At 38.4% G+C, this 24,414-nt stretch overlaps 2 protein-coding genes and 1 long non-coding RNA gene across 3 annotated transcripts; 2 read left to right on the top strand and 1 right to left on the bottom strand.

The window, feature by feature from the left end:
- The first annotated feature begins 795 nt into the window (after nucleotides 1-795).
- LOC101170759 (glycoprotein-N-acetylgalactosamine 3-beta-galactosyltransferase 1-B-like) lies at nucleotides 796-5,787 on the top strand. Its single transcript, XM_004070699.3, has 4 exons — nucleotides 796-928; nucleotides 1,377-1,622; nucleotides 2,699-3,363; nucleotides 4,614-5,787. Exons 2-4 carry the CDS (start codon nucleotides 1,409-1,411, stop codon nucleotides 4,929-4,931), a joined length of 1,197 nt encoding a protein of 398 aa, XP_004070747.1. The 5' UTR covers nucleotides 796-928; nucleotides 1,377-1,408; the 3' UTR covers nucleotides 4,932-5,787.
- A 106-nt stretch (nucleotides 5,788-5,893) lies between these two features.
- tac3 (tachykinin 3) lies at nucleotides 5,894-7,181 on the bottom strand (the record flags this gene model as incomplete). The annotated part of the gene is given in 7 exon segments (NM_001278903.1): nucleotides 5,894-5,984; nucleotides 6,079-6,145; nucleotides 6,217-6,270; nucleotides 6,340-6,369; nucleotides 6,468-6,567; nucleotides 6,690-6,796; nucleotides 7,093-7,181. Coding segments are annotated over 6 exon segments (372 nt in total). The 3' UTR covers nucleotides 5,894-5,965.
- Nucleotides 7,182-22,554: 15,373 nt separating this feature from the next.
- On the top strand, nucleotides 22,555-23,976 carry LOC111947656. Its single transcript, XR_002873523.1, has 2 exons — nucleotides 22,555-23,420; nucleotides 23,952-23,976. It is a non-coding gene; the product is annotated as an uncharacterized LOC111947656 (long non-coding RNA).
- The last annotated feature ends 438 nt before the right edge of the window (nucleotides 23,977-24,414 follow it).

The following is a 24,414-nucleotide window of genomic DNA, read 5'->3' as shown; positions in this document are numbered from 1 at the left end:
ACAAAACATGCACCCAACATTCATGATGTTTATTATGAAAAGCCAACATCAAGCCTATTATTTCAAGGCTTCATGCATACTGTTCTACAATACGGCCTAAATGAATACATAAACACACAATAGCACATTTAGAAAAAAATCTAGATTTAGTTATGATAACTAAACAAAAATATAAAAATACAAGTCAAAATAATATTAGAGAACAGTTAATAAACTAAATGTAATTGAATAAAAAAGTCTAGCTGCATTTTTTTAACTCCATGAGTTTGAGGCGTTAGTCTGCCACCCAGTGGCATGGCAGAAAAATATAGCCTGTGTTTCGAAAAAAAAAAAAAAATCTAAATTTTTTTATTTTATTTAAACCTCATTTAAAACCACCAGATATGCTTCTAAAATTATAACATAAAATAAAGCTGGTTCTTGTTCCATTTTTCAGCATAGCCCATCACAGGATATTTATGTCTATTTGTTAAAGGAAATTGTTAAAAAATAATAATAGTAATAGTAATGATAATACATTTGTTAACTTCTGAAATCAATTTTAGAAAGTAAGATATTATTCACCATCCAATTTTTGCATAAAAACATCCCATTTGGTAGGCTGGCATGCACAAAAGACACGCTTAGAAGTAGTTAAACAAAACATTTTAAAATGTATTTTTCCTGTAAAAAATTCAAATCAAAAACTTCTCTAATTTAATCTAAGTTAATATAATTTATTTCAGAAATTATCTATAAAATTGTGTTTTTCCAGACATTTTGTTCCGTGTTAACGAACAGTGTTGTTAATAAAGTTAGATTAAAAAAAACCGGATAGATGAGAGCAAGCTGTCCGACAGGTGGAGGCTTTCGTGTGGTTTCTCGGATTTGGAGGAGCATGTGGCTGGAAATAACCGCTAGTTTACCAATGATTGGTCCCCCTACGACGGTAAAATATGCGCTTTTATATTCTGTAGTTACAAACTGCACATATTTGCCTTTTCTTTTTAGCTTTAGCTCCAGAACAATGGAATTTTTGTTTTCTTTTCTCCCAAGTATCGCTGCCCCTGCAGCCTCCAGCATGTTTTTTATGCAGCTAAAAGTCGATAAAGCCATTCTTTATGATAGACGGAGCCTTACATTTACCACAAAAGTAATACAATTGGCTGTTTTTAAAGATAGTTTTATTATCATCCAAAACAAGATGTAACCACGGTTTAATCTGCCCTGTGATTTACTCGATTAAAGACTAATCTGACGGGTTTATGCCGAGATCATGTGCTATTAAATTGAATTGGGACTTGTTAAGGGTAATTCTTGTTTTTGTAAAGGTGAAGCTTTTGAAGGATTTTTTTTAACACGTCAAACTCACTGCAGTGTTTTGTGGCTTCTTGCAGACAGTCCTCGCAGATCTGCAGAGATTGTCAGGATGATCATGGGAACCGTCTCCAGGTGGACGTTTCTTCTAGGGTTCCTGGTGGGCGCCTGCTGCATGTTCTTCTTCCTGCGCCAGGTGTGGTTTGAGCGAAGTTACCCAGTGCTATCAGAAGCTCAAGAAAGAGCCCCGACTGTCGGAGAACCACCAACCAGCTGGAAGAAAGAGGGAGCTTCGCTGATCAACCTGCTCCACCCACACCATGCAGGTAAACTCTAACAAATCATGAGAAATATGAGTAACTACATCACTTTGATTATCTTTTTTTAAATGCAAACACCTATTTTACCCTTTTGGAGTTACTCTAAATGATTTACTATAATGTACATTAATTTTAAATGTCTAATCAGGTAGAACAAATCACTTTCTTATTAAACTTTTGTGAAAATTCAAATTCGTAGGACCTGTATATCAGTATGCAGCAACTGTATAATGCAGTTCATTGTTTAGCAGACACTTTTATGCTAATGAGGTACATAAGCAAAAGATCTATCGTCATTACGATCTAAATAAAATATAAGACGCACTGAATTTATCAATGAAAGCTTAGTCATTTATATTTCTAATTTTGACCTAGTTATGTACACGTTAATACAAAGAATATGATCAAGTTGAAGATAAAAATTAAAATATAAAATGTGGCAACTTGTTTTTTTTTTGATCAAATGGATTTCCTCAAATGTTGCAGCACAGAAGAAATGATCAGATCAAAGTTCTCCTGCTTATGCTTTAGTCACACAACTGCCGTTATGGGTGGATACCTGTACCTGTGCAGGTGGCCCAAAAGAAATATCAACGTGGTAGATCGCTTGGTGAACCCGTAGAGTGAAAATGTTCATGCAAATTATCTACAGGCATGCAGCGAGTGGCAGATTTTAGCAATTACTTGTTAAGGAAAGTAAGGATGAAGTAGTAGAATTTAGAAAGGAAGACTGTGTAGTTTGTGTGTGCATCCTACAGGCATCCTATGGGCCCTAATGTATCACCTACACAACCTGTGCGCACACCTTACTAACGACTAGTGTGGCGTATAGATGCCATACGACAGCATCACCCGTACATCAAAAGTGCGCGTAACTTACATTAGCCTTCCAAATCCTTCACAATACTCTTACCAGATTCACAACAATGGTACGTTCCATTTTCATGGCTGCAAGAGCCATGAAAATGTGGGAAAAATGCAGGAAAACCTTGTGTTTGAATTTCATTTCATTTCATTTTACATGAGGAACCACATTTGCATTTTATTGTACATTGTTCTTCATTTTCCTTTCTTTTCTGTAGGTGAGAACAGCCGGGTAGCAGACATGCTGTTCCAGAAGGTGCGTGTTCTCTGTTGGGTGATGACAGGGCCGGAGAACCTGGAGAGCAGAGCCCGCCACGTCAGAGCCACTTGGAGTCGGCATTGCAACATTGTGGTGTTCATGAGCTCTGTGGGGGATCCTGACTTTCCCACGGTGGGTCTGGACACCAAAGAGGGCCGTGACCAGCTGTACTGGAAGACCATCCGAGCCTTTCACTACGTCTATGAACACCACGGAAGCGACGCAGACTGGTTTTTAAAGGCAGATGATGACACATATGTGGTGGTGGACAACCTGCGCTGGATTTTGTCCAACCACACCCCAGACGAGCCAGTTTATTTTGGGAAACGCTTTAAGCCTTACACTAAACAAGGGTACATGAGTGGTGGAGCGGGCTATGTGCTCAGTAAGGAGGCCCTTAAGAGGTTTGTAGAAGGCTTTCGGACTGGTACATGTACTCACACCACTCCTGTGGAAGACTTGGCATTGGGTCAGTGTTTGGAAAAGATGGGTGTGATTGCAGGCGACTCCAGAGACACTTTACATCGAGAGACTTTTCATCCGTTTGTGCCAGAGCACCATCTTACGACCAAGTTCTCCAAGACCTTTTGGTACTGGAGCTACTGCTATTATCCAATTGTTGAGGCAAGTCCCTTCACAATTTTCTATTTACTCTCTGTAAAGCTGAATTGTTTGTCTTGGTAGAAGTCAAACAAATCAGCATGAAACCTGAGTAAAGATAGTCCCCATTAGGCAGACATCCTATGAGTGGATTACCCTTATTAGCAAAGTCCAGGTCAGGTAAGGAAAGCTCACTGATTGGCTAACTGAGTCTTAAGTTAAAAATCACATTATGTTATCAGAGTAAAACCCCCATTCTCACTCAAAAGTGTTCTTTTTTTATTGTAAAAACGCATAAAAGAGTTTTATCTTTAAATTTGGAATACTTACTAGAGAACATGATGTGAGTCAAAGGCACATGTACTGTGTTTGGCGGCAGCACTGACCTGTCAACAAAGGAAGACTGCTCCACTTATGTGAGAGAATGCATCCAATAATTCAAATGAGACAGACTCAATACAGATTCTGTCAGTCTGTAAAGAGATTTTTGAGGCCACAAAAGCAGAAACGTGCCTTTAGTATTGAGATACTCGAGTTTTGTTATAGGAATGTCAACTGTATAAATTGGTATGCAATGATTGAGAAAACTGGGAACAATCTGCACTCATTCATTACTGTCTTTATAATTTAGTTGTTAGGTCATGAATGGGGAGCAGTAGAATTTAAGGAGCTGTGTAGGTTTATGTTTCTATCCACTGCAGTATGCCAGTCCTACCCTAAAGAAGAAACTGTCGTGGGAATATGCTTTTCTGATTAATTAAACAGCATAAATCCTATTCAGAGAAGGCCATATAGAAGCAAAGATAGAGGATAGGTGTCAAGTTTCTCATAGTATTAACACTGCAGGTGTTTGACAAATTCCATCGACACTTTTCACATGAAGACTTGATGCTTGATTAAGCATTTGTAAACTCACTGAGCTTTTATCCCATCTTTGGTCAAACTAACTTCATCCAAAGAGAATATGTCATTAATCTGAATTTGTACCTAAAAGCAACCTTCTCGATAAAAATAAAATGAAGGTCCAAAACGTAGCACATCATGTCCTAAATGAACAAATTATGTTAATCCAGGGATCCATTTTTCTTTCAAATTGCAAATGTTACAAATCTTAAGTTTTACGAATGATAACTGGTCAATTTTTGTTTATTTACCTGTTAGTGGAATGATTCTAAGTCAAAGCTAATGGTTTTAAATCGAAATGAATAATTAATTTTAGATTTATTGAAGTTGAAGTATTTATTGGAGCTTTCTTGTGACATTTTTCTCTTCAGGGTCCACAGTGCTGCTCAGACCTGGCTGTATCCTTCCACTATGTGGACGCAACGCTGATGCACACGCTGGAGTACTACACCTACTACCTGAGAGCTTATGGCTATGTGCCGCGCTATCGGCCCTCTGTGAACCACAGCGTGGCGTCTCCCCAGGCAGCCGTGACGACAGGACTCGTTCAGGAGCTGACGGACAGAAAGAAGCACACAAGCCCGGCAGATTCTGCTTCCAGCAACCAAACCAAAGTGGAAAAGAAGAAAAAAGACAATTTGAACCTTGTTAGGAGCACAAATGCAGTGACGCAAAACACTCACGGCTGAATCACTGCTGTTTTTCAGCTGGGGCTGAATGTGCCATTATAACTACAATTATCTGATCTACATTAGAATTGACAGTAGAGGCCCCTGTGGCTTCTCTCACCCCATGACAAGGTGATAGCAGTGGTGGAACGCGCCGTCTGTGGTGAAGTCCTCTACCCGGTGCGGTTTATTTGCTAATTGGTCGCTCTTCCTGATGATAAAACTTTCTGAATGTGATCACAGAATAAGAACTTGCAGTAAAGGTGGAGACACTTTGGATGTGGTTAGGTGGCTAAATTTAGGGAATTGGAAAGGTCCATGAAGATACTTCACACCACAAATGATTGAATGTTTTTCCTCTGTCTGTAGGGCAGCAGCTCCTGTCACAGCCGTGAACTGTTTGTCCTTTTAATAGCCACTTTTATGATGTTGGTCTTGTTGCTGTACACATCTTTTTTTCAGTTTAAACAGGATGATACAAGTACCTTTAAGGTCACTGGGATTTTTTTATGTTTGAGTTGGATTTTTTTTTCAGTTTTACTGGTCAAGAATTAATGGAATATTCAAACCCAACACACCAAAGTAATGTGTTCTTTATTACATAACAAGTCTGCCTTAGAAAATATTTTTTGTGACCTTAAAAAGAGAAAAGCTCTTATGGTGGTCGTGGTCATCATTTGACGCTAAAACCAAACGCATCTGTAATGTTACCCCCTTTGTTTTGGCAAAGCTCGTAAGGCTGCATGTCCAGCAGGGAAGAATCACTCAGACAGCGACAGGAAAATGCAATATTTAAATCGATAGAATAAGTATAAAAAAATTACATTTATTTTGAACTTTCAACAAAAAAAGATGCATAATAAAGAAATTAAGATGATCAATTGTGATTATTCATTTTTGATAAACTCATTACAGTACAATCTGCTTTATTTATGGTTACTTTCGTCAGCCAGCTGGTACGTGAACAGCGGTGTTTCCATCAGACGGTTATTTATGTTCCTCTGGTGCATCTTCTGTCAACGTCAGCAAATAATACGTGGATTCTGTGAGAAAGTCTACAGTCCTTGAAGGAACCTGCGAAAAAAAGGAAGTAATTGAGAACTTTTTTTTTTTTTTAATTTAAATGTCCTTGTTTAAAGCAGGGAGGCAGTCAGAGGGATATGCTCACCTCAGCCTGGACTTGTTGAATAAGACGCCTCTCCTGTCTGGATAGTCTCTCCTCCAGGGGCCATTCTCTGAAAAATCCGACATTACAAGGTTAAAGCAGACTGAACTCCGGTTTTCCTTCCTAAACGTCTATACTCACCAGGCTCTGAACTTCTTCTTCCCATAAGACCCACAAATATATCATCCATGTCTCCTAAATAATAATTACAGATTTACATTTGATGCAACATTAGAAAATGGGAATTAAATAATAAAGTCTTACTTTTTGGTTGTGACTGCACAGCCTCTTCTTCTAGAAAACAAAAATAAGGGGAAAATGTTGGTTGTTGTTGGCAAAAAGTGACAATGATGGAACAAAGAAGGATTTAGACGCTGGTGGAGAAGACTTACCTGCGTTTCTTTTGCCCATCAGTCCTACAAAGCTGTCATAGTCCAGGTCAGTGTACCTCCTGAGAAGGTTCCGCTTGAATTCTTCCAAACTTATAGGCTGCTAAAGAAAGAAAAAAAAAACAAGAATAGCACCATCTTCACACACACACACACACACACACACACACACACACACACACACACACAAAACACCCCACAAACAGAAAGGAACATTCCATTTACCCCCAGTGTTGACCTGCGCGAGGCGGTTTCCTCGCACCTCGACTGGCTGTAGCGAAGTTTCACAAAGATGAACAAAGTCACCAGGAGCAAACCTGATCGCATTTTTCCTGCATAAAAAACACAACCTTTTTTTAGGTGTTTAGTTTATTGCTCGGCGAACAATACGCATTTTGTCTTTCCTTTTTTATCTAAACAAACATTTCCCTGGCTTCAGAAAAGTCAATAAATGTACTAAAAACAAATGTTAATAAATAAAAATCGTTACATGTACAATTATGGCACCGAAAAAAGGGACAAAAAACGAAAATAATTTAAAATATCATCTATAAAAATAAAAACCAGCAGCTAGAGAGTGAATGAAACAGAACTAAACATTCAAACGAACGAAAAAGTCTATTATTACCTGTTTTCTAATGTAGAGGAAGAGTCAGCTGCGTGCGTCCTGGCGCAGAGGAGATACTACTTCAGATGCGTCCAAATCCTCCCTACATTAAACTGGACGCTTCGTTCTGCGGCGTTAAATAACGAACAGATACCTGCGTAGCGCCAATCAGCAGCTGGAGCGGAGGTGGAGCAACAGGTCCAGTTTTTTTCTCTCCCTCTTTTTTCAGTTTTCTTTCTTTCTAAGGGGCTGCCTGCCTGCGTAACTGTCTCCGAGACTGCGATAATGGTTACAGTGTTCCTGGGAGATTCCGCCTCTCTCCCACATCTAATAACACGCAGGCAATTTCAAAAGTCTCCGTGAAGAGAACGGAACTCGAGGTTTCGGTTTCCAGCAGGTTTTTGATCCTTAGATGTTGCAAATATGTATTCCCCTCCTCAAATGGTTCGCTTTAATTAAATAATGTATGTTTCTGGATTTATTTGTGTTTTCTTATTACTAGTTGAATGGCTCCATCATTTTTGAAATTCTAATGCATAAAATGATGCTCCTTCTTGTATGTCTTTTGAGACTTTTAGCTATTCTTTAGTTGAAAGATCCCTATTTTCTTATGGACTTCTTTTTAAGTAATCATTGACTTCATAATATTGAAGTTCAAAAATGGTTGTAGCTGTATTTCCACCCAAAAACTGGAATCAACCCTAAGACCAGGCTTTTTTTCCAAATAAAATCTTGGAAGTTCTCAACTTGGCTGCGTTGTGTCATCAGCAGGTGGCAGAAAAGGTTTTTCATGAATGCACAAAACAAGCTAAGAAGGTAACACCTGGAAAAGAACACACACATGTATATTGCTGGAGCCCTAAAAGGACACAAAAAGGAAAGAGTTTGCCATTACTCTCTCACTATCATATTTTATTAAAACCTGGCATCAGCTGTAAGCTACTGTTGGCTGAAAGTAGGCAATATATGCCCCAAACTGTGCTTCTTTTTAGCCTGATTGTTCTTTTATTTGTCTAAATTGCAGTAAAACTAAATGTGGGTTATTGTGTTTATCCTTCAACTGCTTGCAAATCAAATAGCAGAGCACATTTTGAAAACAAATTTCTTATGTGCATTTCTTTGGTATATTATTTTCCCAAGGCAAAAATAAAATAACAAAACTTTTTTTTTCTTGGTGGAGATATTTTACAATCGATTTGATTCCTTAATTTTATTCCTAAAAATAAAGGTCAAGTTATACAAGGAATGATAATAGCCAGAAAATGCAAATGAGCAATGAGAATAAAACAAACCCACCTACTCCACATACACACTATTTATCTATAAATCATTTTTTGAACGTTCTGAATCCCATCCAAGTAAGAAAGGAGCTTTTGCTTTTACAGTATTCTGAACAACAAAAGAACACATTTGTGCAAAAGTGGTTTAAGACTTTTTAATCTTATTGTTCAAACTCTTGCTTTCAGGTTATTTTTATTTTCCGTATTTTTTCACTTCACAAAGTGATGAAGCAGCTTTTTAAAAAATGCTTTGTTGTTTGTTTATAACTCTTTTACTTTTTGTGATCATCAGCAGTTCTTGGATTGCCTTAAAGCCCACCATCTTCAAATAAAGTGTTCACAAAATACAATGTATCTCAAATTTGCATTGTCATGCATGTCATTGCAGCTTAAACAACAAAAACCCTTATCAGCTAACAAAGATTTGGTTTTTTATATAACTTTTTACTTTTTTAACAGCAGGTAGAAACAAGTTTTCTGAAGGGGTTTACTCTTCACTTGTCTGTTTCACCAAAGTACAATTCAAGTCACTGTTATAACAGAGCCAGTGCTGAAATTTAATTTTCACAAGCATCTTTTACCACATCTAATAATAAAAAGTTTTCTCAACTTAAATTATGTTTACGGCAGCCACAGATCAGGTGCACATTGTAATATAATTCTGCAGATGCACATGTATGTGTTAATAAACCTGTAAAACTGAATTTGGTCAAATTTTATTTTAATTGTAATATTTGTTTATCATAAAAAAATAAGATTTTCATCAAATTTATCAGCAGCTTCCAACAACACAAAAACGTTTGTATTAAACCTTTTTTCACCTTTTCTTGCAAGTACACAAGCAATTACACTTATGTCAGTGTTTGTGCGCACATTTAAAATGCAAAAAGGCATGAATATTTGAGGAACGTTTGGCATCATGACTGTGTGACTGGCAGGTGGAAGTGAACAGCAGATAACTCTCGCTGTGGCCTCTGCAGATCCAGGCCACACAGAGGATGGGGCCACACAGCAACAACAAAGCAAAAGACTGGAATTCAAATTGCGCATTTCACAACTTGTTGGCAGCAACGACTTCCTCTCTTCCATATATGTGTTGTTCCTGTATGCAAAGTCAGGGAGGGGGTGATAAATAAAAGCAGGGGTTAGGGATGGGAGATCTGATAGAAGTGAGGAAGTCATTAAATTTGTGTTTACATTATTGATGAGGGTTTTTTAATCAAATCTCCCCCGGTAAGCAGAACAACTCTTCTTTTTCTGAAGTTGCATCACATACAGAGGGAAACAGCCACAGGTTGTTTATCTATATCATTGCATAGGACAGGAATCACTCCATCTAAACCAAGGACAACTAGGTGTACATGCTGCAGGCTGAGATTAACATCCTGCTATACATCACAGGTAGTCACATGCCCTTTGGACATCTGAACAATATGACGTGCGTCTCCTCCCTCTTCAGTGTTGTGGTGTCATCTATTCCTGGTACCTGACTCACCATCACATCTGTTGCACTCTGGTATGTGGTCCCCTCAGAGCTGCACGCAGCTGCAGAGGTTTTCGACCAATCTCTCAACCTGACAGATCAGCAGGACGTTTATGATTGGCTCCACAGTGGTCGTCAGTTAAAGGTGATCTATTGTGAAAAAAGAGACAACTATCCTCTATATGAAATCATTCAAGTAAAAACCCAAAAGATCACTAGAGACGTGTAGGATGCTGAATGCGTCAGTTTGCTGAATGGAGACACTGAGATGCTTTGGTGAAGTACAACCCTAGTTATGAAAAAGCAAGACAGGCTTGGGGTGAAAGGCTGTGTGGGAGAAAAATTAAATCATCATTATTCTTAGAAATGGCTGCTAGCTTTCACTATAATTCTGTAAACCATAATCAGGTCCCAATAACAAATTAATACACCTTAGTTAAAAAAAAAGTAGGACAGGCCAAAAATTTAAATTATGCAAATTCTATTTTTACTTGTCACATACATTTTGTTCAGATACATTTGTAGATACATATGTAGTGAAATGGATTGCATGGCTGTCCAACATAGAATAAGCCTAAAAATAATAAATACGAAAAAGGATTAAAGATAGTTGACCGGATATGAAAGACAGTTCATATATGACAATGCAGCCAATTATACAGTATTAAGTGATTTAAGGTCACAAAAGTGGAAAGTGTCCGTGTGTGTCCAAAATGTTGAAAATGTTAAAAAGTGGTTTTGGTTTGCACAGATTTCTTTCCAGCCCCGTCCTCAATAACTTAAAGCATGGGTACATACAATCACAAGAACAAAATATATTAATTATTTGACTTTATTAACCTCCTCAAACAGCAAATTTAGTCACATTGTGCACCTGGCGAGTGGGAATTTTGGACACCGCCTGCATTTCTTTATCCATGGAGTATTTTTCTCCCTCTTCTTTGTAAAGTGGGCACCTGATGTTTCCTTTTGCCTTTTGTCCATTTTTCCAGAACCTTGAATAGACTTTTCCCTCTGACAAACACCCAGAGATAAGATGAGTGAGATGATGGAAACAAATTCACTTTGATGTAGACTCCTTTTTTTTTGCCCTTAAATTTTCCACAAAACCAGGAAATCCAATTAAGTATATTAATTTTATGAATGAAAACAATTCATTTGTGTATTTATTCTTTTTTTTTGAAGCTGCAGTTAGTTTGTTGTGGGCTCTGGAATCATAAGAAGTGAGTCTAAGTCCCTCCTCCGCCTCTCTACTCGTTTTTTTTTTTTTTTTTTTTAACTTGTCCAACAGCTGGGCAGACAGACGAGAGCTGAGGGCCTCTTGTGTTGGACATGTTTTGCTTTAACAAGAGGGGTTATTAATCTTCTGACAAACCAAAGGTATGTCTGAATAAACCCCTTTTGTAATTGAGGCCAAACTTTATTAATTTCAATCATGTCTGAAAATCTTTGGTGTTGGACCGGACGGAAAAGGAAAGAGGGGAAGAAGAGAGAGGGACGCTAGAGAGAGGGGGGGTAGGGGGTGATAATAGGAGGGGAAGGGGGATAAGACCATGAAGCAGCATACAGCAACAAGTTTACTGGTTGTTAATCATTATGGTAAGGTTCAAATGCAGTACAAAAGGGCGGGGCCCGTCCACACACACACTCAAATGTTATAAACACACCTGCTAGCTGCAAAAATGTCCACCTGTCGACATATACACAAAACAGATAGTGTTCACACGCATACTTATGCCTGATAACCAACTAGTGTGAAATATTTCAGTCATTCAGTCATGCAAGCTATTAGTGCAAAGGTGAGCTAACACCAGTGCTCAGGTGAGGTTTTATGTTCTTCTAAAATGGATGGTGGAACGTGAAAAGAAGGAGGGAGAGTGCCCAGCCATCCCCACCCCAAGACCTCCACCGCAGCGGCAGCCGGAATCCCCCCAACGCCACACGGGAACCGGCAGGGAACAACCGCCGCCCGGGCGACCAAGCCCGCCACCCAGGCCAGGGCCAGCAGGGCCGCCGCAAGGCCCCCAGAGCCAGAGGCCAGGGAAGCACGGAGGGAAAGAGAGCGCCGCCCCAGCCCAACCAGGAGAGCAGCCCCCCCGCCGCGCCGGGAGAACCCAACGCAGAGCCCCACCGGAGAAGGACGCCCACAGCCCCAAACGAGCACCCCACCACCACCCAGGAGTTCCGGGCATCCCCCCCGCCCCAACCCCAGGTACGAGCCAGTGAATGAAGAAGTTTCATCGTGTGTTAAGAGGAAATGATTGACTCGACATAGTTAGACTCTGAAAGGACCTTCCCTCCTGCGGAATGAGGAGTTGTCTGACAGGTTGTACACATATAGGAGGGAGAAGTGGATCTGTATGGGTTGAGACGGCAGAGAAACAGAGATGAAAGGATGAGCTGCAGGTTAGAGTGATCAAGGACAGGAATGAAAATATATTTACAGGATTCACAACTGTGAATGAAAGATGGAAGAAGTGATGAATGAGGAAATGTTAGAGAGCACAGAATAGAAGATGTGAGAGTTTTAGAACAGGAAGTAAAGATCGGTAAGGATTGAAGGAGGAAAACAGTGAAAAGGATGAGTAGTGGAAAGACACCTGACCCTGACAACATTCTGTACCTGTGGAAATATGGAAGTGGTGGCAGTAGAATTTCTGGGTGGGCTGTTTAACAAGATCATGGAAAGTGAAAGGAGGTTTTGTGAATGGACTAACCCAAGAGTGGTTAGTGTGAGTAAGGAGAATGCAGATGATAGGACTAGATGGAGGCAAATGATTTTTCGCAGCAACCCTGTAGCAGCAACCCTGTAGCATCTAAATAGGAAAAAAAAATTGAAATGTTTCCAGCTTTCAATGATTAATACCATACATGAAACACTTTTGAAGAAAAACATACAGTGAAGCAAATAAGTATTTGAACACCCTGTGATTTTGCAAGGTCTCCCACTTAGAACTTTTGGATGGCTGACATTTTTTTTTAAATCTCAGGTCCTCTGTGAGAGAGACTTCAAAAAATCTGGAAATCACATTGCATGATTTTTTAAACAATATATTTGTAGGCTGCACGGTGGCGCAGTGGTTAGCGCTCTTGCCTCACAGCCTTCTTGCTGTGAGGCAGCTGGGGGACCTGGACCTGGACTAGAACATCAATGGGGAACCTTTCTGTGTTAGAATTTGAATGTTCTCCCATTGCATGTGTGGGTTTTCTCCGGGGACTCCAGCTTCCTCCCACTGACCAAAAACATGCTTCATAGATTAATTGGTCAACCTAAATTGTCCATAGGTGTGAATGTGAGAGTGCATGTGATTGCGGACACTCTACCCTGCAACAGACTGGCGACCTGTCCAGGGTGTCCCCTGCCTTCGCCCACAAGTGGCCGGGATAGGCTCCGGCAGCCCCATGACCCCGAAAGGGAAAAACGGATTAGAAGATGAATGAATGAATGTCTTTGTATGCTACTGCTGCAGCTAAGTATTGAACACCAGAGAAAATCAATGTTAATATTTGGTACAATTTGTTTGTGATTACTTAGGGGGGTATTCCAGAAAGCAGGTTATGCTAGCTCCCACGGTAAGTTTGAGGCTAAGGAAGTTGACAACCTCAGCTTTCGGTTCCAGAAATGGAGGTATGTTTCAGGATATTTCAAGTTGCCATAGTAACTCATGCTCTGAACATTACCTGGTCTGGAGCAGGTTTAGTTGAAGGTTAGTTTGTTTTCAGAGAGGTGAAGCAGCATGGCGTGTCCATTTGAAGATGATTTAGTGGATGGAGAAGCTCAGAGTGGGTGATAAGACCAAATATGGATGTTGTTTGCCTGTCTGGACGGATTTGGGTTTAAGGGTGGGTTTTTGACCAAATGTGTTTAGTTGTTTAGCTGTTTTACTGTGTTTTGTCGTGTTTTTTCAGAATTCATACCCTCTGTGTATTTTTTCCCCCGTCCTTTTTATTGTTATAAAAATGAGCATATCTGCCGGCTCACACTTAGAAATATGAGAGTTCAAGAAAGATAATTAATTAAGATTGAAAAAGATTAATTGAATTGGAGTAATATGACATTTAGTTAGATAAATACTTAAATTTGAGTTGTATAAACAATTATTGAGTTTTATAGACGTAAAAAATTAGGTTGAATAAATTTAACTCAATTATTTGTTACCAATAGAAGTTATTCATTTAGGTTGGCAAAATTGGATAAGTTATATATGCGTCACATGGAAATAAGATCAGAAACTCCTGCTTTTACTTTGTCTGTTCTCCTACTACAAGCAGAAACTCTTTCTTTTGCTGATGCAGCTGTGTTACTTTTTTGATGGACGTATAATCTTCCTACGCCGTCATTAAAATCTCAGACTCCGTCTCACTCAAGTGTAGCGCTTTCTTTTTTTTCACCACGCGTTTCCATAGTGACTCCAGAAATCGGCGATTTATTGAGAATGTCTTTATGTACCTGCTGTGCACGTGGATTAACCCAGGTTTACCAAGTCGAGCGTAATTACGCCAACTCATATCCGGTCTCAGGGTAGTTTAAACATGCTTCCTGGAATACCCCCCTGGTCAAACATTTGCCGTGGTTTTTCACCAGGTTTGCAGATAGTGAAAGAGGGATTTTGGCCCACTCCTCCATACAGATCTTCTCTAGATCAGTCAGGATTCTGGATTGTCACTAAAAAACATGGAGTTTGAGCTACCTCCAAAGATAATTTATTGGATTGAGTTTCTGGAGACTAGCTAGGCCACTCCAGAACCTTGACATGCTTCTTATGGAACCACTCCTGGCTGTGTGCTTTGGGTCATTGTCATGTTGGAAGAGCCCGCCACGACCCATCTACAATGTTCTAACAGAGGGAAGTAGGTTGTTCCTCCCGTCTTCATTTATAATTCAACACAGTCAGCTAAGAGTCTAAGGTATACATTTAGCATAAGCATTGTCCATTGTGAAATATTTCTAGGTATCACCCCCCTCTTTTTGACCATTTTTGGCGCACTCAAATGTCACCAGGTCCTTTACTATGTTTGTTAAAAGCTTAAACAGAAATGACTGTAAAGCAAACAATGCTTTTACTATTTTCCTTTTCGCTGTTTCAATTGCTCACATTCATTTTTTGGACACAATAAAGTTGTTTACCTAATAGAAGAGAGCAGCAGATAGAGCCCGGAGTAGAGCCACACTGTTATTCCTCATCTGTCTCTCTAGCTGAACTTCCATTCATCCGTTTGTGCAGACTTTGATGGCCTGGGAGCGAAAAAGATGTGTTAAGTTGGGCCCTGCAGTTTGGTGGGGATCGTGACGCCACAGCTCCAATGCGGGAGAGGTGTTATGAAAGAGTGAATAGCCAGGGGGAGACAGAACAGCAAAGTCCGACCGTGAGGAGAGTAAGAGCCATTAAACTTTTCTATGGCTTATGTTGCACACACGGCATAGGATCCCTGACTAACAAGTCCAAAGGGGTTTCTGCATGTGTGAACGCCTTTGCAGAAAAAAAGCGTTTGTCACACTCTCTCTGCAACCATCCTTACAGATCGCATTTGCTTCTGGCGACATGAAGGCTAAAATAAACAGATCTGGATTCAAAGCCCCTCCACGGTAGATCATGAGACACACCTGACAATAATTGACTTAATAGTCCCTAATATAGTGGGGGGGTTGGATGTTAACTCAGATTCCACGTTATACTCCTCCTTTGGGCGTGCAAAATGACTTTGATGGATGCAGTTTTGAATGCCCCCCCTTTCCATGATCTCTGACTCGCAAGGTCTCAAAGTGTCACTTCCATCTAAATGTTAATTTGATGGCTGCTTCTTTAAAGCTTGCATGGATGCTGATATGCTGTGAGCGAGCCATGAGTGGTGGCGTCACCAAAAACCAAATCACTTTCATATGTATTTTTTTCCATTCCCTTCAATCTCTCTCTCAGATTGCTGACTCTTTTTGGCTTGTTTCAAAACAGTGTTGCCTATTTTCTGCTCATCAGGCAGTGTGACAACTCAAAAAAGCATTAGCGTCCTATTCATCACAGGCACAATCAGTCTCTCTCACACTGCCTCCTTCTTTCGTCATTGTATTTGTATTTGCACTTCACTTCACTGGACAAAAAGGAGAAAATCAGATGCTATGGTTGCTACAATTGGTATTTTCAGATTCATGGACTGTTGGGATGACAATGAGCTTGGTTCAAAAGAATTATATGTTTATTTAAAATTCTATAGTTCATTTTGTCAAATGAATGATTCAAGACCAGTGTGGACATTTTTTTTCAAATTTTCCTCATATTAATAGTATTGAAAGATTTTGCTGTTGAATTTATTTAAAAGCAAAATAAATTTACACCTTTAAGCAGAAAGGTGTAAATTTAGGCAGAAATCTAACCTTGTTTTAACTGGTCAAAAACATGTGTTCTGAAAAAATGTAGATTATTTCCATCTCATCTTTATATTGGAATTCTTCGTTTCCGAAAATATGAATGAAACACACTGTAGGGGTGTAACAATTAATCAAAGTCAATTGATTCATATTCCTACGATACAACCGGATGGATCTGTCTGAAGAAAGTTGTTAATTGAATTGATGTATACCATTAAAAAATTATTTAAAAAGAATTAAATTGATTATAAGTGATATTGGAAAAAATCTATTTATATGGATTCATGGGAAGTTTGTTGGACTATAATGTTAAAAATGACAAATTGCTTTACAGCAGACAACACACATGTGATGCAGCACAAAAGGATCAGTCCAACATTACAGTCCAATGTGAGGAAACCGTTTGAATTTAGCAAAGACATGTGACCATACAGTATGCTAGAATGTTTCAATGAGGAATGGTTTTGAGATGAATTCTTGTTTGTTTATACACTTGTTTGTTCTTGCAAGAAATCAGAGGAATCTGGAAAACTTCACCTGCACTATTCAGGTATTCAACTCTGAGTCACACTGGTTGAATTTTAGGCTAAAGATGTCCTGGATCGATTTTAGGTCAGTGAATTGGATCGCTCATAATTAACCAATTTCGACTATGGATCAGATCATCAACCATAAATTGTTATTATGAAGCAAATTGTTAAAATGAATTGTTACACCCCTAACACACAGACATATTTAGACATTTCCTATGACCAGACTTCTCAGTTAGGTTCATTTAATTCCTTCTGCTTTTGAAATGATGTCAAATGCGATTATGAAAAAGTACTGAACGTCCGAGACATTATGCGCAAACCATTTCACGGCCGTGTGACTTAACTTCTTGTTAATTATGAACATTTCATTGTAGAAATTTCTAGACTTGCCCTTTTTTGTTATTTAACCAAATATGCTTTTACTCCTGCATGTATGAATCTGTTTATGGATGTCGTGGCATCAGGGTGCTCCAATATTTAATAAAGGATGAATGCACACATAAGTGCCACAATCATGTAACATTTAATTAAGATCTGTGATGTAACAGACACTATGAGAGTACCTGGAAACCCTTTACTGGGAGCAGAAATCTTTTTATAGAAGCTTTTTCTGTTATTCTTTAGGGGCAGTTTCAGGCTTTTCTTCATATGGGGTCATTAATTTCAACAATAAAGTATGAAAGATTGAGTGTGACCCAAGACTTACTGATTATTCTTTTAAGCTTTTAATTACAGGCTCTAAAAGACTAGTGTCTTTAGAAACTGCAGCAATTATATACCTGGATCAAAGGGGAATCCTACATAAAAGCAATTTCAGAGACAATAAAACCTTTATCCATGAGTGGCCTGCAGCATTGATCTTGTCTCATTTCACAAGAGACCAGAAGTCAATGGCACACATGATTCATTGAGCACTCATCAAATTTGTTGGTGTCATTGCCTTCAAGAAACAACTGTTATTGCTTTCATAGTGTGAAGGGTCAGCTGTTGATCAGTCTTGACACATGAAAGCTTTTGCATTTCTGCTGGAAATGAAGCTGCAGCCACTATTCACATCAACATAATTTGAAAATAATTAATAATTGATCTTATGAAACAGTTTTGCTTGCAATATTTATGAGGTATGGAAAAAACACAAAATTTCAGTATACGTACTAACCACCATTCAAAATGAATAATAGAAAAAAAGTCAAATGTAACTCAAACACGACAAAAGAAAACGGAGCCTGAGCTATTTTTTTTCTTTTTTTATTTCTGTAATATTCAGTCATATAAAAATAAACAAAAAAATAAAACCAGATGTGGAGATCTCTATGATAAAGACTAAAAATATTCAAAATGTACAAAACAGGAGGGCCACCTAAACTATTTATTGGATCAGCATATATTTTGATAAATTTACTAACTACTGTACTCAGAATATGCTATCAAATTGTACATTTCATTTTTCATAGTAATTAAAATAAAATGAAATAAAGCATTTTACCTTTTTTTTTTGGGAAAGCAGATAGCCTACATAACACATCAAGTATGACCTGTTTTTTTTTTCCTATCATGCACAGCTGTCCTCAGTTAGTAAATATCACACAGTCCAAACAAAAGTTTGGGTCTTTTTCTTTAATCATCTGCTGTCATCCATGTTTTATGGTTTTCTTTAAGTTTGTTAATGTTTTACTTCTGTCACTAGCTGAGTCTCCCTCCTTTTATCCGGCCTGAAATTAAATCATGGAACTAAACTAAATAAGCGAATGATACTGTACAAACTTCAGTTGTTTTCCAAAAATTGGATCAAACCGAACAAAGCAGGCAGCCTGTACAGGTATGAACACAGTCACAGCCTTCCTTCTGCATTGCATTGTCCTGAAAGGTCTGACAGTAGTTCCCAGAAATGTGCACTTGTATTCTGTTTAATTTTTAATTTTCCTGCAGTTTATTTTTAAAACACTTTTATAGTGGTGGTAGTGATGGGGTTAAATATGTCTGAAGGCTGGAGTGTACCATTTTCATTCCCAGAGTATTTTTATAATAGGGTTGGATTAATGTGGTTGTTGCTCTTTAGCTGCAGTGTGAACTTTTGACCACCTAGACACATAACAGACACAATGCATTGATCCACAATCTGTTGATTCTTCTGTTACTTCTGAAATGAATGGTCAAACTCTATAAGTCCAAAAACAATAAGTCAGGTGCTAAGGTTCTGTGACTGCACTGAGATGCACCTTTTAGTATTTATTTATTTATTTTTTTAGGCAAAAGCTCCCCATTTAACTTAATTATAAAGGAAGAACAAGCAAAGATTTACAAGAAGACAACAATTACAACCTCTAGTTTCTATTTGAGCAGGAAAACCTGTAAACCAAGAGGGGAAGGGGAGCTCATAGAGGAAGTGTCGAACAGACAGGTAACAACCCTGCAAAGCCCACCCTCACAAAACCCACACACGAGCACAAACTCACACATGCACATGACCAATAGCCCAGGGCCCTGTGTAAATGACAACCGCTATCCATAACAGACAGGCTGGGGATGGTAAAGTGATTACATTTGTAACACAAGATGTCCTGGTAAACACAGCTGGCACCATAGTTATAAAACTAAAGATGAGGGCAGGCTGCTTCATCTGTGTAGAATTGCTGATTGTGTTTAAGGTTAGTTTTAAGAGAAGATTGTCCTTGGCATAGCAGATGGACCGCATCTTTATTCCACCTCACTTACTGGAGTTACTGACTGTTTAAGTGGAAGGATGTCAAATAAGGCCAAGTGTGATAAAAACTGATAAGATGCTGGAAGGAGGAGTCCTACAGTCTGTTGTGAGTGCTGGGGGGACGTTATAAACTCATTACATGTGACTATCTGATAATCTCATGCGTTATAATTCATTATAAATCTGGCACAACTGTCTAATGTGATTTTTATCTGGCAGTGCCATCTGCTGATTTTAAGAATTTTACTGTGATTTGTAATTATTATTTTGTACCATGTATGTGTGCAACTGTACGGAGAAGCCCCTTAGACAATTGATCATTTTATTGAACAAATATGAGAATTACTATGTGAAATGCCGCCAACATCCATCCAAAAAAGTGATTCACATCCTTTCAAAAGTACTCAAACATCTTAAAATGATCAATGAAAATGCGGCTTTCATCAAGAAAAGTCTATAAGTAGTTTCAAATAGTTTTTAGTAATTAATTTTAAACTCATTTTACTTCACAACAGAGACGGCACATTATGCAGAGTAATTATGAAATCTTACAGTTTTATGTGCACAAGAGGCATTGTTTAACATTTGCGATGGTATGACCCAAAATTAAAAGTCTCACTCCGATCATCTTTTGCTCCACTTAAAAGCATTCTCAGTGGTCTTTTGATTATGATTATGTTGTTTTTGGGCCAAACCAAAAAAACTTGTGTCGCTTTGTAGGACACAGCTTCTGCAGAGCGGCAGGAGTTCATGAGAAATTCACCTCTAAATTGTGGACTGCTGATATGGAGAGCCTGCCCTCACTTACTATCATCCCTTTATTTACACGGCTTCACGCTAGCTCCCTTCACACCCCCAATCTAACATTGCAGATGCAACAAAAATGGCGAGTAATATCAGAGCTCATTAGAAATTTGCCTCTGAGTTGTAAGCCTGCCCCTACTTCCCATCATCCATCTGTTTACACGCTCTCCCGCTAGCTTGCAGCCCTCCACAACACCAACCTAACATTACCAGTGCAGCAAAAATAGCGAGCAATAGCAGAACTATCCAGCCGTACAGTTGAGAGGCGAGTTCAGACGAGGAAGATGAAGACGCACGTGAATCTATTTGTCTGCAAGTGGATGCATCGGAATGGAGCGGAGCAGGGATCTTATGGCCTGTTGATTGTAGTTTGCACTTGACAACTACAAGCTTTTTCAAACTGCATTTTTTCTGTCTGCTCCTGATTCACAACTATTTAATTAGAGAAATACTCAGTTTTTAATCTTAATACTCTTCACATAAGTCCACCATTATAAAAACAAAATTATACAAGAACATGTTATATATAACAGACTGGTACACTTGTGAGTTACAGGCTTATTTATTTTTATATACCAAGGTGCTTCTCTAAAAGTATATTTATAAACTGTCTATCTCCTATGATGGTAAAACTGATGGGTAAAACATTGCACAACTCTCAAAGTAAAGTGACACATTCTCCAGTTCCTCACATCAAAATCTATTTTGAGTCCTGGTGACAGCTAGAGAATGCCGCTCGAGCATTGCTTTACTGTTTAAAGAATGTCATTATTCAGCGTTTGGACGTCTGGATCTTTATTAGTGAAGCTGTTGTTGATATGGCTTGTCTTTTGAGCAACAAGTTCTGTTAAAACATCCTTTTTGGAAGTATTTGTTTTAACTTGAGACATTTATAAAAATGTTTTTTTATTTTTATTTTTTCAGAAAAATCTACAAGAGAAACTCAGAAAGCGGGACATGTGGAGTTCTTGTCACTGTTGATTGTTATTCATTCACTGTGGATAGAGCTAGATAAATAGATAGATAGAAGGCATGCAGTCTGGAGTCTGAGAGCTGCTCCGTGTTTGTTTGTTCTTTGGTGTCTTGGCTTGTCAGTGAGATTGACAGAGATGGACTTTTATTATTTTATTATTTATTTGGACTTGATGGAGGAGGAGAGCAGAGACAGAACAGAAAACAAATAAAATATCTTCATTTGTGAGAAATTATACCAAAGGATGTGCTTTGCATATGTTAACTGTTAACAGTATAGATTATATATGAGGGAGTAACATTTTAATGTCCACTTAAAAGATGACAAATGCATCAGAGGAGAAAGGGATGATTAGTGAACAAAAGTGACAACAGGATACTGTTGAATGACAAGTTTATTTGTTTCCTTCCTTCAACAAGTCATCTTCTAATTAAAAATGGCACCCCATCTTTCAGTTTATATACAGGGTCTGGCCATCAAACCTCAGTGTCACTATTTCTCTTGTCTCTTCCCTTTACCACCATCGTTTTCATTTTCATCTGTCCCCCATTTACAGGGTTCGCTCTTAAATATTCGAAAACAATAAACTGAACTATCATAGATAGAGCATCTGTAACTGCCTTTTGGAAATTGATAAAATTCAAACTATATATATATATATGTATTGGGATACTTGGATCAATTGTTGAACAGAATCTACTTCAGGATTTGTAGGGATGATGGGAAAAATCACACATATACCTAAATACCCTTGAATAATTTAATAATTGTACTTAAAGTCCTCCTTCGTCACTTCTGCTCTCTGTAACCTCACCGTTCCACTTGAGTTCCTTGCATTTAAACACAGGCACTCAATTTGGTTGTGACTGACCTTCATTCATTTTATTTCTAAAGCAAACTTCAACCTCCAACCAACCTTTTTTTTCTTCCTTCCACTTGCATCCTGTTCTCACTACAGATCACAGTGTGATCTGCAAATATCATGGTCCTCAAAGATCCCTGTCTAACCTCATCAATGAGTCTGTCCATCAGCACAACAAGTAAGGCGGGGCTCAAAGCTGATCCTTGGTGCATTCCCACCTCCACATTCAACTCTTCTGTCACACCTACATCACATCTCGCCATTGCCTTACAGCTCCATACATGTCCTGAGCAACTCCATTGTACTTCTATGCCATTCCAGCCTTATGCCAAACCACAGCTCCTCTCTGTGTGTACTGTCATAGATTTTTTCAAGATCTGTAAATTCACGATGCAGCTTCTTCTGACCTTCTCTGTAGTTCTGCAAAAGCCTCTTCAAAGTAAAAATAGGAAGTACAGTAGTCATTAATTCAAGCTTTAACCTACATTTTTTCTTAGAGGCATTGCCCTAAAGCAAATATTTAAATGGCTGAGCTAACTGACTAGCTGACAACTTTAGCCCGACTTCATCCCTGAATTCTGTTTTTTACAGAAAAAAATTGAACCATGATACATCTGTCAGTTCATTTTAGAATGCAACTCTTGCATCAAAATCCACTGATCAAACCGGAAGGGTTTATGATTCCTACAGACTGAGCTTTTTTTAAACCAAAGATGGTTTGGTTCAGAATGAGACATAAACGTTTCAGTGCAGCTATTTAAAAGTTTCAACAGGTTTAGTGTCTGCTGTTTACTTTTCAGTAGAAACAGTCTGATTTGCAAAAGCAGTAGAAAAGGAGCCCATAAAACTCCCATTAAAAGGAAGGTGAGGAGGCACAAATAACCAAAGAGGTATAGGCTACAAGATAAAAGTCAGGAGAAAAAAGACAGATCTCACAGATCATGAAATCCAGAATAAAGAATACCAGTTACACTGTCAGTCTGTTTTTTGCCTTCATCACACTTGTGTTCCTCTGTGTAGGTTAGCTGTGGCTCTCCTGGAGGACTCCGCCCCCTCCTTGGTGGCCCTCCATGGAGTTGCACACAGCTGCCTGCACTTTAGGTTAATTTGTTAGAGCTGTATTTAAGTGATTCTGTTTCAGCACTCTGTGTTGGAGTGTGGCTTGTTCAATTCTAGCACTAGTTTTGCTTGATGATTTTTGTAGTATGGGTTTTGTTATTAAATACTTTAGTTCTCACTGTGGCGTGTCTTCTGCTCCTGCATCTGGGCCATTCTGATATACCGTAACAACCAGAGCTAAGTATCCCCAACCAGAGAGACTCGCAAATCAACTTTTCCAAATCCAGGTAATAAAAAAGGGTTTTATGTCAAGATTTGTAAATGTACTTTAAAACACAGCAGAAACAGTGTTATGGATGTCTGTGTCTGTCCTACTACATATCCCCCCCCCCCCCCCCCCCCCCCCCCCCCAAAAAAAAAGGAAAACGTCCAAGCTTCCATCACTTTTTCTCTCTAATCTTCGGGGCACGATTAAGTTGATTTGTTTGTTTCATTCTTGCTCATCATTAATTCATGTTTTTACACAGTTGTTATTGCTTATATATATTGATTTTGACGTCTTAACCATTGATCATGGTCTCCACGGCCATTTGTGAGATGTAGTCAAGGAATACCAGGCAGTAAATGAATGACCTTTGTCTTGATGATGTTTGCCGCATCAGATAATATTGTGTTGTGTCATTGCCTTCATTCAGATTTTATAAAGTCATCTAACAGAATTTTAAATGCCTATTTCAAACCTGACTTACCTAATGACAGTCAGCCAGATTGCAGAACTTATTTAACATCCTTTGTTTTTTTTTTTTTTAACTCCACAGTGTCACCAAAACTCCTGCAGAGAAACAAAACAATGTGGGCATATTTCTACAGAAGATTCTAATTTTCTGAAATCCTGCAAAATGTATTTTAGAATGAACAAAAAAAGCTCTAAATTAATATTCTATAAAAGTTTTTTTTTTTGTTTTTTCTGAAAGGAATTATCAAAATGAATATGCTTTTCCATGATGTATTTTTTTGGAAAGAGTTTATGGTAAACTGAATAAAAAAACAAAACAAAAGATGTACAGAGTCAAAATCTTTAAACTGACTACCACAAGAAACTCAAGAAATTGCATTTTACTTTAAACTACAACTAAATGTAAATGTGTCTGTATTGAACAGATTTTATGCAAAGGTTAAGTTGTGAAAACCTTTTTTATTAAATTAATTGATTTACAGTGGAGTCTTTCCTGCTCCTCCAAACAAATGTACCAGGCTTTGTGTTTACATTTTTAAAATGGG

The sequence above is a fragment of the Oryzias latipes genome, chromosome 7 (genome assembly GCF_002234675.1).
Source record: "Oryzias latipes chromosome 7, ASM223467v1".
NCBI lineage: Eukaryota > Metazoa > Chordata > Actinopteri > Beloniformes > Adrianichthyidae > Oryzias > Oryzias latipes.
Note: the sequence above shows the minus strand (reverse complement) of the source record. Positions and strands in the feature narration are given on the sequence as shown.